The sequence below is a fragment of the Lissotriton helveticus genome, chromosome 1_1, assembly GCF_964261635.1.
Source record: "Lissotriton helveticus chromosome 1_1, aLisHel1.1, whole genome shotgun sequence".
Classification (NCBI taxonomy): domain Eukaryota; kingdom Metazoa; phylum Chordata; class Amphibia; order Caudata; family Salamandridae; genus Lissotriton; species Lissotriton helveticus.
In genome coordinates, this window is record NC_136057.1 from 156,813,561 (window position 1) to 156,837,209 (window position 23,649).

Below are 23,649 nucleotides of genomic sequence, written 5' to 3' on the forward strand. Positions count from 1 at the left end.
ACCAAATGATGTGCCACACCGAATCGAAGTCTAGTGAGTGCAAACTTATGAGAATATTGAAACTCATGGGGCTGACTGGAAATTACTTGGGGTGGAGCTGTGAGGCAGGTGAAAGCTCAGCACAGCTGAGAAAAGGATTCTCCATTTAAAATGTTGGCGCATGGTCTCTCGATGCCACAAATCATATTCCCAGGACGGATCGTGCTTCACTCTGCTGAATAAACTAAATTGGAAGCCTTTGAATTGGATTAGGGGTGGGTATACTTCACCAGTAATGCCTGACTGGTTGACACTCTAAACCCGCTGTGCAGGGAGAATCTGCCTGAAACCGAGAAGGAAAGCTGCCTTCAGGAGTCCAACTGGCCTACCAGATAGCATAGCAGAGATTTCTTTCCTGCTCTGTCTGGTGTGTTCTCAGCATTTTGCTCCAAGAATGATTGTGCCAGACTGCTGACGCACAGGGCTAAAGAGGTTCAAGGTCTTCGCAGTGGAGCCTGTTTGCCCCATGGAACTTCCTTCCCACTGCTTTAAGCAGTAGACAGGGTATTGACGGAGGAAGCTGCTGCCTCCTGGAATAATTCAAGGTTGTCAGTTAGTATTGGGCATTTCTTGTGGACCTGGAAGGTGAGCTGTGGGGATCCTTCTGCAAGAAGTGGACATGAGACCCTGGAGCCAGCCCTGAAAATGTTAATAGTGTTCTTAAAGGTAAAACTGCTGTCAGAACATGTGGAAAAATCTTTCACTAGGGACTGTGGAAACACTCTAAACTCTTTCTCAAAAAACACAATTTTGACAACTTAAAGTTTGCCTTTTTTTACAGCCTTGTGTTTTTGGCAGTAGTGCAAAGCTACAGCAGGACGGCTCGATCATGGTGTTCGAGGCATGTGGGCTGCTGAATTCATATCTATAGCATAGATCGCCGCCTAGTGTTGGGTCCGGATGATTGCACATTGTTGTCCTGGAAGAGTCTTCGAAGTATCACGAGATAGGTGACTCTTACCTTGGACTACAGTGCGCATGGGCATCGACTCCATCCCCAGATTGTTTTTTTCCGCCATTGGGTTCGGATGCATATTTGATCACTTAAGTTCGGAATCGATATAAACTTTCTTTAGGCCTAAAGGCCTTTTTCCTTTAGCGTCGGTATTGTCTTGCGTTCGGTGCCCGGTTCTGTTCCGGCTCAGTTCCCGAGTCGGACGTCCAGAGGAGTCGCGTGGCTCTTCGGTGCTCGAGGCCCAGTCAACGCAGCCAGACTTATTCGACGACACATCATGGAACGGAGCCCGTTCAAGAGATGTTCTGTGTGCAACTCCAAGTATCCCCACATCGATGTCCACCCGGTGTGCAACAAGTGCCTGTCGCTGGATCACGATGAAGCCAACTGTATGGCTTGTTCCCGTTTTCGATCCAAGAAGACGATTCGACTTCGGCGCGTGGCGCGCCAGGAGGCTCAGCAGACGGCCCCTGCCCCGGTGAACATTTTCGAGGGGGATGAAGCAGACGAGCAGGAAGATCGAGAGCCGATTTCTACTTCAGCGGCAGAGATCGACTCCGACTACGACGCAGACGTCGAAATGCTCGACACAGAAAACGTCGTCGACGAGGTAGGAGACGACAATGAGGCCTATGGGGCCGCAGAAGATAGCTCAGGTGACGAGCTATGCCCCGTTCCAACAATAACTAAGGCTCAGGTCGAGGGATCGCCACATGGCCTTACCCAAGATCTTGCAACTGGATCCACGGTCTCGCCTACGGGCCCGGCTAAGGGCACTTCTACGGAGCCGCCATTGGTCAAATCGAAACCGAAAGTGAAAGCTTCGGTCTCGACAAAACCGAAAGCAATAGAGACGCCGTCAAAACAGAAGACGTCTGTCGCTCTGGTCGCCTCCTCGTCTTCAGGCATGTCGGGGCAGCCGAAGCCAAAGAAGGTTGTCGATCCGGTGAAGTCGCTCAAGGGGGTCAAGTCGAAGTCGCTCAAGGGCGTCGAGCCGAAGTCGCTCAAGGGCGTCGAGCCGAAGACCGGGGCACCAAAACCAACTGTCAAGGCGGCTGACCCGAAACCGTCGGCGCCGAAGGCCGTCGACACTGACAGAGGACACGGCGCTCCAAAAGCTGTCGATCCTGCTCATTGGCCGGAAAAGGCCAAAAGTTCTGTTACACTCGAGTCAACAGGTGGACCGAGAACACCTGTCGGGTCGACGAAACCGTCCGCATCCTTCACGAAGCAGGTGTCGGACTCGTTGCAACGCATCAGAAACAAGGCTTCCGCGGACGATCCGAAGGATACTTCCACCCCGAAGCCCGCTGCCAAAACGCATAAGTCGACGGCGCCGATCCAGTTCAAGCTGCCGCCGAAAGTGGCGCCGAAGGCGTTCGCGCCCAGGACGGTCGACAACACGCCCATGCAGGTGTCCACGGGGCCGAAGCCTCCTCAGGCCGTTGTGAGCACAAAACATCAACAACCCCTGCTGGAGGAGCAGTCGGAACAATTTATCGACGCCGACACTGGTAAACTTTCCTTCTACAAGCGTAAGATCACGCCGGCACAGCCTATGGAGTCCTACACGATCCCTTTGAAAAGGAAAAAGGCTTCTACGGATTCCCCAGTTCTGGTTGAACCAATTAATCCACGGCCTCAGGACATTGCTCCACCCTCACCCACTTACTCAGATGTGGATGCTGGGGAGGGGGACGATGAGGAGTACAACTTCCCTGCCGACACTGATCCTGAGGATCACCATGACTCATGGGCAGATGCTGGAGACCCGGGGGATCCGCAAACTGCCCCGGACACTCATGTATATACTGTCAAAACCTCTCCTACTGAGGATTCTGCGGCATTTAATGCTCTAATTGAGAGGGCAGCTAAAAATCACGACGTCCAGCTGCATGCTGACCCTATTGAGGTGGACTTCCTGTTTGATACCTTTTCCACCTCTGAAAAGACTGTCAAAACTCTGCCAATGCTCAAGGGTGTTTTAAAACATGCTGCAGACATTTTTAAAGAACCCACACGTGCCACGGTTATAAACCCCAGAATTGAAAAGAAGTATAAGCCGGCACCTGGCGACCCTACCTACATCAAGGGCCAGTTGCCGTTGGACTCTCTGGTTGTTTCTAATGCCCGGAAGAGGGCAAATTCACAAACTACTGGTGATGCTCCTCCCCCTGACAAGGAATCTAAAGTGCTCGAAGCATCAGGGAAGAGGGTGGCGGCTCAAGCGGCCAATATCTGGCGTATTTCAAACACTCAGGCACTCTTGGCCAGATATGACAGGGCACACTATGATACACTTGAGACCCTGTTGCAACACTTGCCAGATGAGTATAAAGAGGCGGCGGAGATGCTCATTCAAGAAGGGAAGCTCATCTCCAATGCTTCTATTAAATGTGCACTGGACGCAGCGGACACCGCGGCCAGGGCCGTTAACACAAGTGTAATGTTGCGGCGTTAGGCCTGGCTCAGAATCTCCGGGTTCAAACCAGAGATACAGACCACCATCCTCAATCAGCCTGTAAACCCTGATCACTTATTTGGCCCTGAGGTGGATACCACCCTGGAAAAAATAAAGAAAGACACTGAGACTGCCAAGTCCATGGGGGCCCTACAGTCGCAGCAGTTCAGGGGTAGTACTTTTCGTCGCTCAAGCAATAGAGGTGTTTCCAGAGGCCAAATGTCCCAGAAAACACAGTACACTAAGGGTGGAGCGCAGACCTCTTACAACAAGCAGAGTAGAGGCGGCTATCGAGGCAACAGCACCAAGGGCAGAGGTCATGGAAACAACAACACACGAACCTCCGCCGCCAACAATCAGTGACGCCTTGTCACTGCCCCCCGACCATACAACACCTGTCGGGGGGAGACTCCAGCAGTTCCTGCCAGTCTGGAAATCCATCACCACAGACAGGTGGGTCATAAAACTTATCCAGTATGGTTATTGTCTGGAGTTAACGTCCACTCCACCCAACATCCCACCAAGGCACCGTCCTATGTCAACAGAGCATTTGCATTTATTGCAGCAGGAGGAGCTCGTCATGCTGCAAAAAGGGGCAATCGAGCTCGTGCCGGTGGAGGACAGAGGCACGGGGGTGTACTCCCTGTACTTCTTAATCCCAAAAAAGGACGGGTCCCTCAGACCCATACTGGACCTCCAGCCCCTAAACCAGTACATTCTCTCGGAACACTTTCAATCAATCAATCAATCAGAGACATTTCTAGAGCGCACTACTCACCCGGAGGGTCTCAAGGCGCTTGGGGGAGGGGGGGGTGCTGCTACTGCTCGAACAGCCAGGTCTTGAGCTTCTTCCTGAAGGAGAGGTGGTCCTGGGTCAGGCGGAGGTGGGTCGGAAGGGAGTTCCAGGTCTTGGCGGCCAGGTAGGAGAAGGACCTTCCTCCTGTTGTCGCTCTTCGGATGCTGGGGACGGCGGCGAGGGCGTGGTTGGTCGATCGGAGGTGGCGTTTGGGAGCGTAGAAGTTGAGGCGGCTATTGAGGTATCCTGGGCCTTGGTTGTGTAGGGCTTTGTGTGCGTGGGTGAGGAGCCGGAAGGTGATTCTTTTGTTGGTCGGGAGCCAGTGCAGGTCTCTCAGGTGTCTGGAGATGTGGCTTCGTCTGGGGACGTCGAGGATGAGTCTCGCCGAGGTGTTCTGGATACGCTGGAGTCTCTTCTGGAGCTTGGCGGTGGTTCCGGCGTAGAGGGCGTTGCCGTAGTCCAGACGGCTGGTGACGAGGGCCTGGGTGACCATCTTCCTGGTCTCGGTGGGGATCCACCGGAAGATCTTACGTAGCATGCGCAGGATGTTGAAACAGGACGAGGAGACGGCGTTGACTTGTCTGGTCATGGAGAGGGAGGAGTCCAGGATGAAGCCCAGGTTGCGTGCGTGGTCTGTCGGTTTGGGTGCGGTGCCCAGGGCGGGGGGCCACCAGGAGTCGTCCCAGGCGGAGGGCGAGGAGCCCAGGATGAGGACTTCCGTCTTGTCTGAGTTCAGTTTCAGGCGGCTGGTTGTCATCCACTCGGCTACGTCTTTCATCCCTTCGTGAAGGTTGGCTCTGGCGGTGGCGGGGTCGTTGGTGAGGGAGAGAATCAGCTGGGTGTCGTCGGCGTAGGAGATGATGATGAGGTTGTGTTGGCGTGCGATGGCCGCGAGGGGGCTCATGTAGACGTTAAAGAGGGTGGGGCTCAGCGAGGATCCTTGAGGGACGCCGCAGATGACTCCGGTGGCCTCTGACTTGTACGGTGGTAGACGGACTCTCTGTGTTCTTCCGTCGAGGAAGGAGATGATCCATTCCAGTGCCTTCTCATGGATTCCGACGTTGCTGAGGCGTTGCACTAGGGTGCGGTGGCAGACAGTGTCGAAAGCCGCCGAGAGGTCTAGGAGGATGAGGGCCGCTGTTTCTCCGTTGTCCATCAGGGCTCGGATGTCATCGGTGGCAGCGATGAGGGCGGTCTCGGTGCTGTGGTTGGCTCGGAAGCCAGACTGTGAGGGGTCGAGGGATCCATTTGTCTCGAGGAAAGTGGCCAGCTGTTTGTTGACGATCTTCTCGATGACTTTGGCTGGAAACGGGAGGAGCGAGATGGGGCGGTAATTCTTGAGTTCGGTGGGGTCCGCTGTAGGTTTCTTGAGTAGGGCGCTGAGTTCGGCGTGCTTCCAGCTCTCCGGGAAGGTGGCGGTGTCGAAGGAGGTGTTGATGATGTCCCGCAGGTGGGGTGCGATGACAGCGTCGGCCTTGTTGAAGACGTGGTGAGGGCAGGGGTTGGTTGGAGATCCGGAGTGGATGGAGTTCATCATGCGGACGGTGTCTTCGATGCTGGTCGGAGTCCAGGCGCGGAGGGTGGTGGTGGGGGGCGGTGGTTCGGTAGTGGCGTGCGTTGGTTGAGTGCTGAAGCTGTTGTGTATGTCCGCGATCTTGTTGTGGAAGTAGGAGGCGAGGGAATTGCAGAGGTCTTGCGAAGGGGTGATGTCGTTGTTTCCGGCGTTGGGGTTGGAGAGCTCTTTCACGATGTTGAAGAGCAGTTGTGTGCGTTGTTGTCCAGTCGGTCCTTGAATGCAGTTTTCTTGGTGGCGCGGATCAGTTGGTGGTGCTTCCGGGTGGCAAGCTTGAGGGTGGTCATGTTGTCCGGAGTTGGATCCCTTCTCCAGTCTTTCTCGAGGGCTCGGCAGTTCTTCTTGGAGCTCATGAGTTCGTCGGTGAACCATGGGGCCTTCTTGCTGCCGGGTCTGTTGGGCGGGGTCCTCAGTGGGGCGAGTTCGTCCGCACAGTTGCTGATCCACTTCGTGAGGTTTTCGGCGGCCTGGCTGGGGTTCGCTGAGCTGGCGGGAGGGTGCTGGCTCAGGGATCGGCGAGCTGGTCGGCTGTGATCTTGTTCCAGCTTCTTCGAGCAACCTGTTGCTGGTGGTGGTGGATCGTCGTTCTTCTGAAGGTGAAGTGGTGGACGCAGCTGTGGTCCGTCCAGTGGAGTCCGGTGGTGTGGCTGAAGGTGATGTCTTTGCTGGATGAGAAGACGGCGTCAAGTGTGTGTCCGGCGAGGTGGGTGGGGGTGGACACCAGCTGCTTGAGACCGAGGTTGGCGAGGTTGTCGAGCAGGGTGATGGTGTTGCGGTCGTTGTTGTTCTCCAGGTGGAAGTTGATGTCCCCCAGGAGGATGTAGTCGGCGGAGGGGAGGGCGTGCGGGCTGATGAAGTCGGCGATGTCCTCGCTGAATTGCGTGCGTGGTCCCGGGGGTCGGTAGAGCAGGGTGCCTCTGAGGGTGGTTTTGGGGTCCGTGTGGATCTGGAAGTGCAGGTGTTCGGCGGTTGTCAGGGTGTCGTCGGTGTTGGTCTTGATGCGGATGGTGTCCCTGTAGATGATGGCGAGGCCTCCTCCAGTCTGGTTGTCGCGGTCTCTTCGGGTGATCTTGTAACCCTCTGGGATGGCGATGGCGATGTCGGGCGCTGAGGAGTCGTTCATCCAGGTTTCCGTGAGGAAGGCGACGTCAGGGGCTGTGGTGTCGAGCAGGTTCCAGAGATTGACGGCGTGTCTGTGGACGGAGCGGGTGTTGATCAGGATGCACTTCAGGTGGGTGATGCTGGTGTTCGGCTTGGTGGGTGCTGGTGTGGCGTGGGTCCGGTTGCAGGTGAACTTACAGGAGTGGCAGTTGAAGGGGTCCGTGGGTGCGTCTCGGGGTGGCTCGGTAGCATCCCGGGATTCGGCCGGAGTTGAGTGCGTTGAGGGTGGCGGCGTCGTACGTCCGGCGGGTCGGCTTCCGTCGGTGGGGGCCAGGGGTCCTGGCACTGGGCGCGGGCGGGCGCAGACGGGCTTACCTTTGGCGCACCTTCGGCGCTCAATTGGTGCTCCCGCTGCGCGCGTCCGCTGCGCGGTCGCTCCGGGGGCGTCATAAGAAGGGAGCCGGTAGGGAGGGTCTGCGGGGAGGCGGGAGCGGGCCAACCAATCGGCTGGCGGGGGGGCGGGGCCGCGGGCTGGCAGCGGCGGGAAACCGAGGACAGGCTTGGTGGGTGGCCCTGCGGCATCTGGGGCAGCGGCGGGAAAACGGGAGGCCGAGGCTAGGAGGGCGGCCCTGCGGCGTCTGGGGCAGCGTCAGCGGCGAGATTCAGGTGCAGCGGGCAGCAGGTAGGCAGGAAGGCAGAGGGGGCGACCAGGCCAGAGGCGCAGTGGTCACATGCTCACGCTGCAGCAGGTTCTTCCGTTGCTCAATCAAGGGGATTTCCTCGCAACGTTATATCTCAAAGACGCATATTTTCACATTCCACTATATCCATCACACAAAAAATACCTCCGATTCACCATTCAGAATCAGCATTACCAATTCAAGGTCCTCCCTTTCGGAGTGACCACAGCGCCCAGGGTGTTCACAAAATGCCTGGCGACGGTGGCTGCGCACCTCAGGAGACAAAACGTTCACGTCTACCCTTATCTGGACGACTGGCTGGTCCAAGCAAAGTCGGCCCAGCAGTGCGCTGCCAACATGTCCCACACCATTCAACTCCTTCACGATCTGGGATTCTCACTAAATTATCCGAAGTCGCACCTTCAGCCAGCCCATGTGCGGCAGTATCTAGGCGCGACGATAGATACTCTGGCGGCCACAGTGCAGCCAAATTCTGTGAGGATCAACAGCATTCAGTCGCTGATCCAGAAACTCAGACCGCAACACTCGCTTCCAGCACGAGTGTTCATGCAGTTGATAGCCATAATGGCCTCCTGCATCTTCATAGTCCCGCACGCGATGTGTCCGCTTCAAGAGTGCTTGGCACGTCAGTGGAATCAGGCACGGGGACAGTTGAATGACCTAGTGTTGGTGACCGGTCGGGCATACAACTCTCTGCATTGGTGGAATCCACACAACCTTTGCAAGGGCCGACCGTTCCAAGAGCCTGTTCCACAGATCATCCTAACAACGGACGCCTCTCTCCACGGTTGGGGAGCTCATGTACTCCACTACACAGTGCAGGGACTATGGACAACACAGCAAAGGAAGATGCACATCAACCACCTGGAGCTGATGGCAATCTTCATGGCAATGAAGGCATTCAAGGTACATCTGTGCAACAAAGTCGTGTTGATCCGGACGGACAACATGACAGCCATGTACTATATTCAAAAGCAGGGAGGTACACACTCTCCACAGTTGTCTCATCTGGCTCAGAGCATGTGGAAGTGAGCCATTCAGAGGAACATCTTCCTCATGGCAGAACACCTCCCGGGCAAGGACAATCAGATGGCGGACCTGCTCAGCAGGTACAGCCACCAAATGCACGAGTGGGAGACACATCCATCAGTACTCTGCCCGTACTTCCAGCAGTGGGGTCATCCAGAGATAGACCTGTTCGCCACAAGGGAAAACAAAAAATGCCAAAGCTTTGCCGCCAGGTTCCCGCACCCACAGTCGCAGGGCAATGCGATATGGATGAACTGGTCAGGCAAATTTGCGTACGCTTTTCCCCCAGCACCTCTAATACCGCTGGTGGCACGAAAACTAAAGCAACACTCGATGACGCTCATCCTGGTTGCTCCAACGTGGGCACGCCAACCATGGTACACCACGTTTCTAGAACTCTCCGTGGTACCGCATCAAAGGCTGCACCTCACGCCCAGACTTTTGACGCAGAGCAATGGCGACATTCAGCACCCAGACCCGCGACAGCTCAACCTGGCGATCTGGCTCCTGAGGTCTTAGAATTTGGCTACCTTGACTTACCTCCCGACTGCATGGCTATCATACGGGAGGCAAGGAAGCCCACCACCAGAGCATGCTATGCAGCGAAATGGAAGCGGTTTGTCGTTTACTGTGCAGAACACAATATCAACCCGCTAGATGCATCTAATCACAACATCATTTGTTATTTGTTGCACATATGTAATCTGGCATATGCTTCCATTCGGATACACTTGTCCGCCATAGCAGCTTATCTCCAAAACAGGCAGCATCTCTCAGTTTTCAGAGTGCCTGCCATTAAAGCCTTTCTGGAAGGACTGAAACGTGTCATTCCTCCCAGGACCCCGCCAGCTCCTGTATGGAACCTTAATGTGGTCCTCACCAGACTGATGGGTCCACCTTTTGAGCCTCTACATTCATGTGAGATTCAGTTCTTAACATGGAAAGTGGCTTTCCTGATAGCCATTACGTCACTGCGACGTGTTAGTGAGCTCCAGGCGCTCACCGTACAAGAGCCATTCATACAGATTCACTCAAACAGGGTGGTGCTGCGCACTAACCATAAATGTATTCCTAAGGTGGTTTCACAGTTCCATGTCAATCAGACTATTGAACTGCCTGTGTTCTTTCAAAATCCAGAGACAGTAGCTGAAAGAATGCTCCACACTTGACGTCAAACGAGCTTTGATGTACTACATTGATAGGACCAAAGATTTTAGGAAGACAAAGCAACTCTTTGTTGCCTTTTCCACCCAACACAAAGGCAACCCCATTTCCAAAGCAGGTATAGCCAGGTGGATCGTTAAGTGTATTCAAATTTGCTATCAAAAGGCTAAGCGCACTTTAACGGTCCCCCCAGAGCCCACTCCACCCGCAAGTTGGGGGCCTCCATGGCTTTCCTTGGTAACATCCCTTTGGAAGACATCTGTAGAGCAGCCACATGGTCTACCCCACACACATTTACAAAACACTACTGTGTACATGTGCACTCCAAGCAGCAAGCAGCTGTAGGGCAGGCTGTTCTAAAAACACTTTTTCAAACATCTGCAGCTGGCACAGGCGGCCACCGCTAATGGAGGGACTGCTATATATTATATGCTATAGATATGAATTCAGCAGCCCACATGCCTCGAACTGTATATGCTACTTACCAGTATGCATCTGTTCTTGGCATGTAGGGCTGCTGACATTCATATCGCCCGCCCTCCTCCCCGGCGCCTGTAGCGGCTGCAGAATTTACACTTACTCTTAGCATGGCCATCGCTCACACTGTTACACTCCATCTTCGCCACAATGGCTAAACACTCCATCTTCGCCACAATGGCTAAAAACAATCTGGGGATGGAGTCGATGCCCATGCGCACTGTAGTCCAGGGGAGGAGCCACCTATCTCGTGATACTTCGAAGACTCTTCCAGGACAACAATGTGCAATCATCCGGACCCAACACTAGGTGGCGATCTATGCTATAGATATGAATGTCAGCAGCCCTACATGCCAAGAACAGATGCATACTGGTAAGTAGCATATACAATACAGTTTCACAGACTCTTCATAACACACAGTCTTCAAGCGTGTACTGCTTGAGATATTTTGAATCCATAAAACTTTCAAAATCTCAAGTTAAGTCTTCCAGGAGGATGAACCACCATATCACCATCAGACAACGCTCATTCATGGATTGGCCTCTAAGGGTGCCTTAATTCCACAGAAAACTTGCGAAGGACAGTTTGTCGCTTTTCATCAGACTCATAATCAATAATATTGAAGGACTTTTTGAGGATTAATTTGTGCAAATTAGAACCATTCCAGTGTTGTTTATTTTGGTGGCATTTGTCTTAACTGTATATGCTGTTAGCAAACTTGCTTTAGGTCACTGAAAATCTTTTTTGTTTATCCAATTTTGGCACCCTACCACATGACCACGATCTTGCTGCTTAAGGCATGCTGCCAAAAGTGATCCAAGGATTCCTCCTGAAATGTTTGCCTAGTTAGACTGATTGGGTCTTAAGGAAGTACAGTCTCAGCTCACATCAAGGTTGTGACTGCCCTCTCCCTGAGCTGGATGCCCTTCAAAGATGCATGAAGAGCTCTAGCAGAACAAAATTGTAATCATGCACAAGACCATTAACTTTGTTAGTGTCACGGGGATAGTTATTAAGGGAGTAGACTTTTGACAGCATATGCTCATAGGCCGGTCATCACTGTGTTAGTCATTACAGCATAGTGGCTCTTCTGCTATTCCTACTGCACCTGTACCTTCTGCTAGTATGCATTTTTGTAACATCTGTGAGATATGGTGGAAAATACCTGAACCTGAGACAGCTGATGGACATCATAAACTGCAGGACATGTGCTCAGAAGCAGCCATTTCATCTGAGCTCCAAAGTTACTTTGTGCATACACTTTTAAAAATCCTCCAGCATCCTCCTACAGTTGGCAGAAGCCCCATTGGTTTGGATAATGGTGGACAATAAGACGATGTATAATCAAGTTTGTATATCTTGTACTTTTAATTTGGTTGAGTCGCCAAATATTTTATAATGTTTACAAGTAATGTCTGCTTTCTATCACTTCAACTCTTACAGCACAAACCGTATCCGGGCACTGGCCTCCCTGATCTCTGAAGGCAGGGCTTCATTTTCCTTCTCCAAGCAGAAGAGTGAAGGTAGTCCCAAGGTGAGTGCCAGGAATGTGTGATCCTTGTGCACAGGCGACAACCTCCATGTGATGCATAAAATCTGGTGCTTATTGGGCATGGAAGCTTCTTAGGTTCCTCTTTATGTCTCATCTTTTCATTCACTCACTTACTTCTCCTCAATATTCTTTCTTCATATCCAGCCACCTTCTCTTCTTTCTCCTACTTTAAAAATTCAGTTCACACTTTTCCTCCTATTTTTACACCTTCCCACATCTTATCTTAGACTCTTATCCACCTACCTCATCCTACTGATATTGTTTGTGATGGACACCTTTACTGCAGATGCCTCACCTTTAGAATATCTCCTTGGTTCCAGACTGGATTCAGATATTTTTGCAGCAGTTCTTTAGGCGATGCTGTACGGCTTCGTACTTCCCTAGAAGTGACAGAGTAGAGCCACATATAAGTGCCACCCTTACCCACTGACTTTCATGCCTTTCTTTCCGTGCCTTTCAATGCAGACCCAGAGCTCTAATCCCAACTTGCTCAGTCTTCTGATGGTTTTGAAATACTTCAAAGACAATGTGATGGGAAACTATCTCCTCTCTGAAAATAGCAGGTTTTACTCCATTTTCAGACAACACCAAGCAGATGTCCGTCATGGACCCCCACGAGGTATGCCTTCGGTGTCGGGGCTCTGGTCACTGCTTCAGTTTGTGTGGCAAGTGTGCCCTAATGCACCGAGATACGAAGCTATATGTCACTGTATATAGGAAGATGTGTGCTCCTGGTTGTGGGTGTGGTTACTTCCTGCTCAAAATCTTCAGGTAAGTCGAAGTCCAGACAAAAGCACAAGTGATCAAAGTATTACCCACAGCATCCCACCACTTTGGTTCCAAAGAGAATGGGCAAGGTTGTCCTGATCTAAGCCGCACTCCTTCAAGGTTACCGGCCATGGAGTGTATACCCTTTCAGTTCCCAAATGCCTAGATTTTCTCAGATTGAGACTTTAAAGGAGGCTATGCTGCAAATATTTACTGCACTTCTGGCTCCCTCTGTGCACCTTTGGCTTGATAGAGCTACATGTGCCTCTGGTCTGTTTACCACTGCGTATCCTCTCACAATGCTCTCTGCCACCTTGCACCTGTTACTGCGCCCAAACTGATGCCACTGCAAACTTCTACTTTTGCCCCACAGTCCACCCACTGCACCGGTGGCATTTCTGACTCCGCCGCAGCTGACTGATGACCCAGTGTAGGCGTCCATGTCAGACGGCCTGAATTTGCCTAATGTTGTCCTATGAAATAACTTAAGTGCAACTAGTTATTATGCTGTGATGCCGATGTTAGCAGAGGCATCACAGCTCTCATCCTGTTCCTATATTAGAAGGGAACACTCCAAGATAGAGATGATGATGGAGAAGGGTGTGGCTTGCTTCCCCCTCATTATACATGTTATACCTTGACTTACAAAGGGCACTGGACTTTACTTCTCCCCTGAAATAGAGCCTGACTTGCCATATGGGCCACCAATAGAGTAAAGTGCTTCATTTGATTTGCAGTGGTGGTTTGGAGGGCAATTGTAGGAGGCTGACTTAGTATATGGTGCACACTTTAAGTGAAGCACCCTGCACTATTCCAGACAACCTTTATGGTGATTTTAGTGGTCTTAGACAACCATTGAAAGCTCTGTAAGTGAAAGCTGTGGAGAACAGCCTTCAGGCTTAGTCCAGAAGGAGTATTAAGCAGCTTATTTTTTTACCAGATGTAATAATGTAGAGTAGGCTAAACGAAAAAGAAGCGCACAGTGTAGTTATAAAAATATGTCTATTTATCACACAACACTCACTAACACTTTGGTATATCTTCTAGCCGGAGATATCAACACAAATACACAGAAATACTTCAATTGCAAGAGGTAAGTTAGCACAATATACAGAGGTCTACTGGGGGAGACCAAACCATATACTAAAGAAGTGGAATGCGAACTGCGACCGAAGTTGGGACTTGGACTAGGAGACTCAGAGGAGATGGGGACACAAGGAACCACCCAAAGTACCCAGGAACCCCACGGAGGCTGTGTGCAGAGTAGAAACACAGCTGTGTGCCCAAAATAAGTCAACGGGAAAGTCGCAGTTGCAGTTTGAAAGAAGGACGCTTATCAGTGGACCCTGAAGAAACCCAGTGGAAAACAGAAGGTTGAAGAGTCACCCCACCCCTTGCATACCCCAGGAAACCTACACCAGGGAAGCTGGGTGCGTAGGTGCGAAGTGACGTGATGTGAAGAACCTGTAAGCAGAGGGTACAGTGTCTATGCCACTCAGAGGTGACCAGGAGGCATGGAAGAGAAATGCCCACCAATGACAGACGGTTCAGGAGAGTTGACGTTGTCCTTGTCACTGCAGCTGTGAGGACCAGGCGACCCTGAGGAAGACAGGAGCTGGGCACGTGCTGTCTCATGTCGGAAGTCAAGAACCAGGGGGTCGGTGTGTGGCGGGAGCCCCAACAAGCCTTGGCAGCAGCAACAGGCATGGCGAATGCTGAAGGAGCAACGTTGGGATCAGCAAGGTCCAAGGGACTCACCAAGTACAGGTGAGTCCAAGCAAGCCCTGAGCAAGCCGTGGAGTCCACTGAAGTCAAATTAGACCCTCAAGAGGACCCACAGGCCGAAGGAACATGATTCGCAAGAGGACTTCGAGCAGCTCACCAAAGATGCTGGCCCACAGTGCAGAGGATGTGGTGAGGACAAAGATCTTGACAGGAAGAGATGCTGGAAGCTGGAGCTTTTTGTAGACAGAAGATCTCTGCAGCGCAGAGCCAGCAAGCCTTGGCAGCGGCAAGTCAGCGCGGTGCACAGGGATTCTGTTCCAATGGTTCAGATGAAGGGTACTGGCCTCAAAATGGCTGGAAGGACAGGTCAGGCATCAAGGGAGTTGTAGAACCACCACCTGTGTTGCTGAGCCTTTCCAAGTCTGTGGGGAGTTAGGAGCAACAGCTTTCTTGGGTTGCTTGCAGATGCAGGGGAGTGACTCCTTCACTCCTAGGGAGATTACTTTAGATGTCCTTGATGCCCACAGGCTTGGAGAGGGGCCTGCAAGAAGCACAGGCAACAAAGAAGACTTGCAGAACAGGGAAACCAAGAGCAGCAGGAGTCTTCCTTGTTGCAGTCTCAGTTCCAGGCAAAGTCCAAGTGCCCAGACGATCGAAGTTGAAGTGGTTTCGGGTTTGAATCTTGTCCCATGACAAATCTGAAGAGCCACCCTTAAGCACTCTAGGGAACAGGTTGGGACGATTCAAGGGTCCCTCTCAGAGGCGGGGCTGGACAGAGGGGAGGACACTCCCATGTCCTTTGTCCAGTTTAGCACCAGAGCTTGAGCCCAGGGCTCCCTGAACTGGCTCAAACTGGAGTATGCAAAAGGACACCAAATGTGCCCTTCAAACCAGACTGGTGGTGCTAGCAAGCGCCCCCCCCACAGCCCAATACACCAAGTCTTGTCTGGCAGGTAGTCACACCTCCCTGTGACTGGAAACCTTTTGCTCTACCTTACCCTGCTAGAGCTCTGCTCAGCAGCAGGCGGGCGGAAAGGTGTCTGTGGTCAGTAGCAGCACTAGCTTGCTGGTAGATCCTGAAAGGCTGGTACCAGTAATACAGGGGGGCACCCTAGGGGAGGCACCCAGTGCATGGGATCCTACATCCAACACTGAAGTCGATGTTGGGGTAGTATTCCAACATTTTTTAAACCAAACATGACCGGTTTCAGGGCAGTCAATACATTGTTAGACATCTTGTAAATGACTCGATGTCCTCGATATGTATAAAATGGCTGCCCGCACTTAGAAAGCCTGGAGATTCGACTCTAGGGTTCGTAGGGGTGACCTGCTCACGCAGGGGCACCCTCACCTTTATAACCAAGTACTCTACTTTCAAGACTGAAGAGCCTGCTATAGGGGTGACTTATAGGTATTAAGGGTAGTGACCTCGGAAACTTGTATCTGTTGTGAGAGGTGTAAGCACCAATTCACATAGGTTGCAATGGCAGGCCTGTAGTCACAGTTTAAGTGGACTCCCATGGGTGGCACAATATGTGCTGCAGCCCAAGGGAGACCCCTGGTGTATCTATGCCCTGGGTACTTTAGTACCATATACTAGGGACTTAGAAGGGTACACCAGTAGCCAATTGGAAAGGGCCCAAAGTACTTACCACTGTCACATTTAGGGCGAAAGCACAGTGACTGGGTTCCTGATTAGCAAGATCCCAGTCACACTAGTCATGAAACAGAATAACACCAGCAAAAAGGGGATAAGGGGGTAACCATGAAAGCAGATCTTAATTACCTACAGCAATGCTGAAGTGCTAGGATTGCAGTTGCTCCCCATTGAGACTACGACAAATGTTCTAAATGAGGTTCTCCAACCTGGGGCAGCAACATTGCATCACATTTAATTATGCCTTCACAAATACCATGATGAACACCTTGTTAAAACCATGTTCTTGTTTCCCCTTTGGCCAGCAAGTAGGCAGGAGACACAGGCCTTTGCCCTGAGGTCCATATTTTCTTACCCGAGCACCACGCTCCATGAATTCTTATTGTCTAGGATTCAACCAGTAAGGTTAATCCTAACTAATTTCAGACTAATGCCCCAGGATAGAGAATCTAAACTGATTCATGCACTTGGCAAGCAAACGTTTTCTTCTGCCGGTTTGGCAATGTGGACCATAAACAGAGTCTATTAAGCTGCAACACACCTTATGGGGCATGGCCAGCAACATCTTGCCAGTAGTCTGGGAAGCCTTCCTGACTCAGACAATCCATGGCGGACAGTATGCGGAAAAAAATATGTTCTCCGTGCAAGCCTGGACATTAGCAGAGCAGTTAGCACCAGTGTGATGATTCGAAGGTACGCCTTTATGAGGGTGACTGAATTTTCTGCTGATGTACAGGCATCACTGATGGACATACCTTTTAATTCTAGACTCTTTGGCGAGACGGTGATCTAAGACAATAGCATCCCAGCACCTTTCTTGAAGCTTTTGGCTTCTGCAAAACAATTTCCACATCACTTTTGCAAATTTAGGGTCTATTACAATAGGGTTGCTCATAAACAATGACTGTCTACCCAGCCAGTGATGCAGGAAACAGCAGTGTCTTTTTGGAGCCATGGACGAGGCACACAAAGGCATCGTATGTGACAGCAGCAGCATCAGCCCTCCAACAACTCCTCCCTTGCTACCATGGCCTCAAGCTGCTATAGATTGTCCTCAGCGACTCACGATCGACCGGTGGGAGGCAAGATTTGCTATCTACTCCCAGATAGGTAATCCATCACAGTCTTATACTTATCCCAAAGAGGTCTTTCATTTCCTCCCCACAGGTTCTCACAGACAACACCACCACCATGTGGTATTGCAACATGCAGGACGACGTGGGGTATTAGACCATGTTCCAAGAGGCTTTATCTTTCAGGAGTTGGCTGCAGCAACTGGACATTTTTGTTGTCTCCAAACCACCCGATGATGTCCGTGAATGCCAGAGTGGATGAACAGCGCAGGCATCCACTTCCAGATCCAGATTGGCTTCTGCATCCCAAAGTGGCAAAGGGTGTATCTGATCAGTTGAGAGAGCCCTGGCTTTATGTTTTTGCCACAGTTGAATGCACAGCGTCAGTGATTTTTTGCATTGTGTGGTACCGAGAACTCCTGGGAGTGAGCATCTGTCCTCCAATCAGGCCACTACTTAGGGAGGATTTCCTATCTCAGCTACAGACCAGAGTCCTGCATCTAATCCTCTGTGAACACTTCATATGTAGATATTGTGATGCAGCATTTGATTGTAATTCACTGCCAGACGCCTCCCACAAAACATTTGTGCTAGGCCCTGGGAAACATTAGCTGTCTGGTGTGGTGCCTGAAAACACTTACCACCTTAAGCTAATTTGTCAGATTTGTGTTTGTTTGTAGCAAACCTTGCAGTGGGTACTCTATGACACCAAGTGTTGACCCTTTTATCCTGTTTGTATTTGCCACACACACCATCCTTATTAAATCACCTGTTTTGATGGGGTTTATTAAAGGTTTGAGCCACAAGTTCCATCTCAAACTTTATGCCGCAGTGGTGCCATAACTTGGTCTTCACATTTAATTTGTAAGCCCTGTGTGTATGCATGGTTACTCAGTGTGCTTCTGAACTCTGAAAACCATCTTTCTCATTGAAATTATATCAGCTTGTTGCATAAGTGAACTTCAAGCACTTTTGATGCAGCTGCCGAACACCACCTCCTTTCCAGAGAAGTTGGTGTTGAGAGCTTGAGCGGCCTTCTTACTGAAGGTTGTGACTCCCTTTCACATTGTGAAGCTGATCACCCTGTCACCATTCTTTGTAACCTCACAGCCATCAAAAGCAGAGGAGAGGCTGCATCGTGCCAAGTGTCCATTGACCTCCGTATCCAAATATGCAGAAGCGAATATTGCCCAACTAATCTCCCCCAGAACCGGCCCGGCGAACTACTAAAGAATTACCACGAGTGGTTGACACCCTTTCCCAGGGAGAAGGGAGTAAAGACAGGAGGAGCACACTGGATGGAGAGACGAGTTAATCCCACTTGTCTCATCAGGATAAGGACTTCCAGTACCAGGTAAAATATTAGTTAAGAACTTCAGTATATTGTGGCAAGATCAAAACATGATTACTCCACGAGAGGAAAGGAAATACAAACCTTAGTCACATTGCTGCTCCACAGGTCCATCAACCTTTCAGCAATGCACTGACCTTTTGTTCTGCACTATTCCAGGAATTAAATGGGGGACACAGTACGCAGGCGTCATAAGAGGGACCCAACACAGACACAGGTAGGGAGCATAACAGGGCTAAAAACAAAAGAGCCCCTGCACCCGTACCACAACTCCCCCAACAAGAAACTGAATGAATGCCTCTCGTCTCCATTACCAGACAGGAGGATAACTGTGCTTCAGGCATAAGACATCGGTTGGACCCCAATAGGGCTTTGAGTATTTAGCACGACGATTCCAAAGCCCATTGATCGACAGGCCGATCGACTCTTTGTGGAGTTTCTTGAAGTGCCGGAGGGGAAAGCTGTGTAGAAGAGGCCTGCTGAGGTGAATAGTCCTTTGCATCAAAATTTGCTATGCCCAGGCCAAAAAGCCTGTGCCAAAAGAAGGTCAGAGAACAGCGCGGCGAGCGGAAGACTGGCTGGTAAGTTTTCTTTTTTTTAATTATCTTAGCCCCCTTTAGCGCTGATCCCGCACCCCTGCACCCTTCTGTGCTGGCTCCCCCTGCCCCACCACATTTATTTCATCAGCCACTACAGGGGATACCTTGCCTAGCTGCGACTTGGGCATTGTTGGCTATAATAATGAAGCATTACTGCCTTTACAGTCTGGTCCGGTGTGAAAAGCACATCACATTCCTGATTTTGCAGAGCTTTTTGATTTAAGTACACTCCACAGACCCTACATCTTTGTGAGGTGCTGTTTTGGTATCGATTCTAAAGGCGGGAAATCTGAAGATAGAGGTTGCTTACAAAATACCATATAACATCAACCGTCTTATTTATTTATAAAGTTTTATATAGCGCGAACTTGATCCCGAAGTACATCAGAGCGAGACAGTACATTCCTCTCCTATTTGTCTACTTTCTTAATGTTTTGTGATGTTTCTGTTTTGCCTTTGTGCTCTCAAGCATACTTGCTTCTTTGTTGAATGACTTTTATTAGTTGGTTTTCTTGCACTTGTGCCTCTTTTCCAAAATAGTCCTCATTTTGCCCCCTTTGTTCGCTCGCACTGTTCTATCATGCATTTCTGCTCTGCTTTATTTTGTATTGCTTCTCGGTACTCTTTGTCATTCTTGTCCTTAAATCAGTTGTTTCAGACAGTCTTCACCCCCACCTGTCATTGTTATGAGATCCCGTCTCTAAGTTTGGTTCTGTCTCCTCTGCAGAATGCGGGCCCCTCCATCACCACCTACCATCTCCAGAGAGCTCTGCCGGGCGGGATTGTTCTCATGGAGCTGGCCTTCCAGGTGAGTAGAAACTGTGCTCCCCGGAGATGTGAAGGTCACACCCACACGTTTCTGCTGAATACTCTCTGTAAGAGTCACTCGACTACTTATGGAGAGATGCACCTTGGTAAAAACTCCTAAAAAGGGTTATGTTAAATATTATTAAACATGGGCCTGGCTTTTCCTTTTTTTGCAAAAGTGAACAGAATTTGAGGGCAGACAAGGGACTACAGGACCGTCTGCTCAGCCTACTCCTGTCCTCACATGTGGGGTAAATGATGTGGAGTGTGATACCTCTGGCCAGGAGAGGGATGGGAGGAAGAAAGGCCAGCAAAGGGCTGTAAGGCTTGGAGGTCATAGCAAGTAGAGGATGCACCAGCCTCTCTAGCATGCACAGTAAAGTTCTCCAGCACTTTCATGATGTAACATGTTCCTCTCCTTTGAAGATATGGAGGATTATAAATGTAGATATGTCTGGAAGAGCTTTGGAAGAAAAAGGGGGGGGGAGGGTAAAAAGTGAGTGCAATAAATAAGTTATTTATTTTAACTTGGAGCTCCTTCATTTTTCTCTCTGATTGGACAGTGGGTGAATTTTGAAACTTGAACCTAATGACACAAGTCAGAGCAAGGAGAGTAGGACAGAGTGAGACATTTTGAGCCATTTCATGCATACCTTTTTTCCTGCCCTGTATACTATTTTGATCTCTCTCTTGCACCTCTCTGTCTAAGCGTTAAAGGGGTATAAAGATGTTAAAGGAAGAGATTGATGAAGAAAAGGCAGGTTGATGTAGGACAAGCCTGTGATGGGTTTCTGTGTTCTACCTTTGGCAGTAAGGTTTACCCTTTTGATCCCTTTATATTCGTTGTGCCTTTGCTGCTGTTGTAGCATGGTTGTCATTCTCCTGTGGCATTGGGATGTTGCCTTTTCCTTGGGTGGTCGAGGCTGGCATTGGGTTGTTAACCATTCTCAGTCTTACTCATTCCTGTTATCGTGTAACCTGTGCCTGTTGGCGAAGTTTTGCGTACTTCTTTTGTTGCTGTAGTGTTTTCATACCCTCACTGGAGTATTGTCTTCCTCCTCTGTATCTATCACATCACCTGTGCTGTTTTTTACTGCAACATCCATCTTACATGTTATTGTTCATCCAGGATGTTATTGTGTTGTTTGTGCCTGGCTATATTGGTCTTTGGCAGTGTTGCTCTTGCCTGGTGTGGTGATTTGTTGCTCATGTCTATTGCTGGGCTGTTGTTTGAACACTCTGCATTTGTATACATACCCTACATCAATGTGTCATTGCATTTCTTATCTGTTTCCTTTATGTCATTGGGTAGTTGTTCAAACCCTGCATTACTGGAAGTTTTCCTACATTCAGGATGTCATTCACTAATTTTTAGATACTTAGGGCCGAAAAGGAATTCTCTAGATCATTGGCCATTGAATATTGGTAATGTCACTCAGGAACTTTAGTAGATGTTGAGCTCTGATCCGAACATCGCTTTTATTTTAGCAACCAAAGGAGAGGACTCCCATGGCATAGCCATAGTCGAGGATATGAAAAGGGAAGTATAGCAATCTGGTTGAGTTGAGTTGCAGCTCTCCATTAAGGGAATATTTTTGAACTTCCTAACGAAATTTCTTTCCTTAGAGGTGAGCCTTCAAGTGGCATATGACCCCTCTATTAGTTTATAAGCAATAAATGCTCAGCAGAACTCCTTTGGAAAAATACTTAATGCAACAAAAAAAATCATTGGAATGTTCGCTTCTCTCTTCTGCTGTAGGGCTGCTATTTCTGTGTGAAGCAGTATGCGCTGGAATGCTCTCGTATCCCAATGGGGCAGTCTGTCAACTCTCAGGTAATGATGTCTTGATGAGTTCAGTTTCAAGTTAGATTGATGCATTAGTATGCCCTCTGTGACTGTATGTCCTTTCCTGATTTAGCAGTAATGAGTCTCCCAGAGATCCACAACCAACAATATGTTCCTTTAGGAGCTGGCTTCATTGATGTCTCCCTCATTCGTACTTCTGCTGCATCCCCCTCAGGAAGTATGTCCCTACATGTACAATATTAGTAGGGCTTGCTCTCTCAAATGTACATCTACAGCATGCCTTAGCTAACAGGATGTCCCTTCATGTACTAGAATGATTTCAGACTCCCTGAGATGTACAGTTCCACAGTACCCTCTGACACTATGTTCCTTCATGAACAAGCAATATCGCTGGTTCTGTAGTTGTACAGCTGCATCAGGCCTTCTTTGACCGTACGCCCCTTCATGACCGAGCAGGCTTCCTAGCAATCTCAGATTTACAGCTGCAGTAGGCCCTCTTTGACTGTATGCCCCTTCATGACCTAGCTGGCTTGCCAGCTGCCTCGGTTTACAGCTGCAGCAGGCCCTCTTTGACCGTACGCCCCTTCATGACCTAGCAGGCTTCCTAGCAATCTCAGATTTACAGCTGCAGTAGGCCCTGTTTGACTATATGCCCCTTCATGACCTAGCAAGCGTGCTAGCTGCCTTGGATTTACAGCTGTAGCAGGTCCTCTTTGACCATACGCACCTTCATGACCTAGCAGGCTTCCTAGCTACCTCAGATTTACAGCTGCAGCAGGCCCTCTTTGACCATACACTCCTTCATGACCAAGCAGGCTTGCTAGCTACCTCAGATTTACAGCTGCGGCAACCCCTCTTTGACCGTACGCACCTTCATGACCTAGCAGGCTTCCTAGCTGCCTCGGTTTACAGCTGCAGCAGGCCTTCTTTGACCGTACACCCCTTCATGACCAAGCAGGCTTGCTAGCTGACTCGTTTTACAGCTGCAGCAGGCCCCCTTTGACCGTACACCCCTTCATGACCAAGCAGGCTTGCTAGCTGCCTCGGTTTATAGCTGCAGCAGACCTTCTTTGACCGTATGCCCCTTCATGACCTAGCAGGCTTCCTAGAAATCTCAGATTTACAGCTGCAGCAGGCCCTCTTTTACCGTACGCACCTTCATGACCTAGCAGCTTCCTAGCTACCACAGATTTACAGTTGCAGTAGGCCCTCTTTGACCGTACACACCTTCATGGACCTAGCAGCTTCCTAGCTACCACAGATTTACAGCTGCAGTAGGCCCTCTTTGACCGTACGCACCTTCATGGCCTAGCAGGCTTCCTAGCTACCACAGATTTACAGCTGCAGTAGGCCCTCTTTGACCGTACGCACCTTCATGACCTAGCAGCTTCCTAGCTACCACAGATTTACAGCTGCAGTAGGCCCTCTTTGACCGTACACACCTTCATGACCTAGCAGCTTCCTAGCTACCACAGATTTACAGCTGCAGTAGGCCCTCTTTGACCGTACGCACCTTTATGACCTAGCAGCTTCCTAGCTACCACAGATTTACAGCTGCAGTAGGCCCTCTTTGACCGTACGCACCTTCATGACCTAGCAGCTTCCTAGCTACCACAGATTTACAGCTGCAGTAGGCCCTCTTTCACCGTACACACCTCCATGACCTAGCAGCTTCCTAGCTACCACAGATTTACAGCTCCAGTGGGCCCTCTTTGACCGTACGCACCTTCATGACCTAGCAGGCTTCCTAGCTACCTCAGATGTACAGCTGGGAGGCTATTAAAAATACTCTAAGTTTTGCTCTTCTTGCAATAGCAAGTATCCAGGGCCATACCAAAATCACATCTGTAACATGTCTACTGAGGGACCACAGAGATCCCACTTGGTGAGAGGGTTCTGGGGGGGTCTGGGGTCCCTGGGTTGATAGCGGCTGAGAATGTTGCTGGCTTAGATATGATGACAATGAGGTAGGACGCTCAATTCCTCAGAAAGATCAACAGGACTGGAACCCTA

The 23,649-nt window shown here is 50.2% G+C and overlaps 1 protein-coding gene across 7 annotated transcripts in view; it reads left to right on the forward strand.

Annotated features, from left to right (window-relative positions):
• SZT2 (SZT2 subunit of KICSTOR complex) overlaps positions 1-23,649 on the forward strand; it is an 804,663-nt gene that overhangs the window by 692,318 nt on the left and 88,696 nt on the right. For all 7 annotated transcript variants that reach the window (XM_078659317.1, XM_078659363.1, XM_078659315.1 and 4 more), the window contains 3 exons: positions 11,741-11,831; positions 19,750-19,830; positions 21,589-21,663. In XM_078659317.1, the coding sequence (XP_078515443.1) occupies positions 11,741-11,831; positions 19,750-19,830; positions 21,589-21,663 (247 nt within the window). The remainder of the gene's footprint in view (positions 1-11,740; positions 11,832-19,749; positions 19,831-21,588; positions 21,664-23,649) is intronic.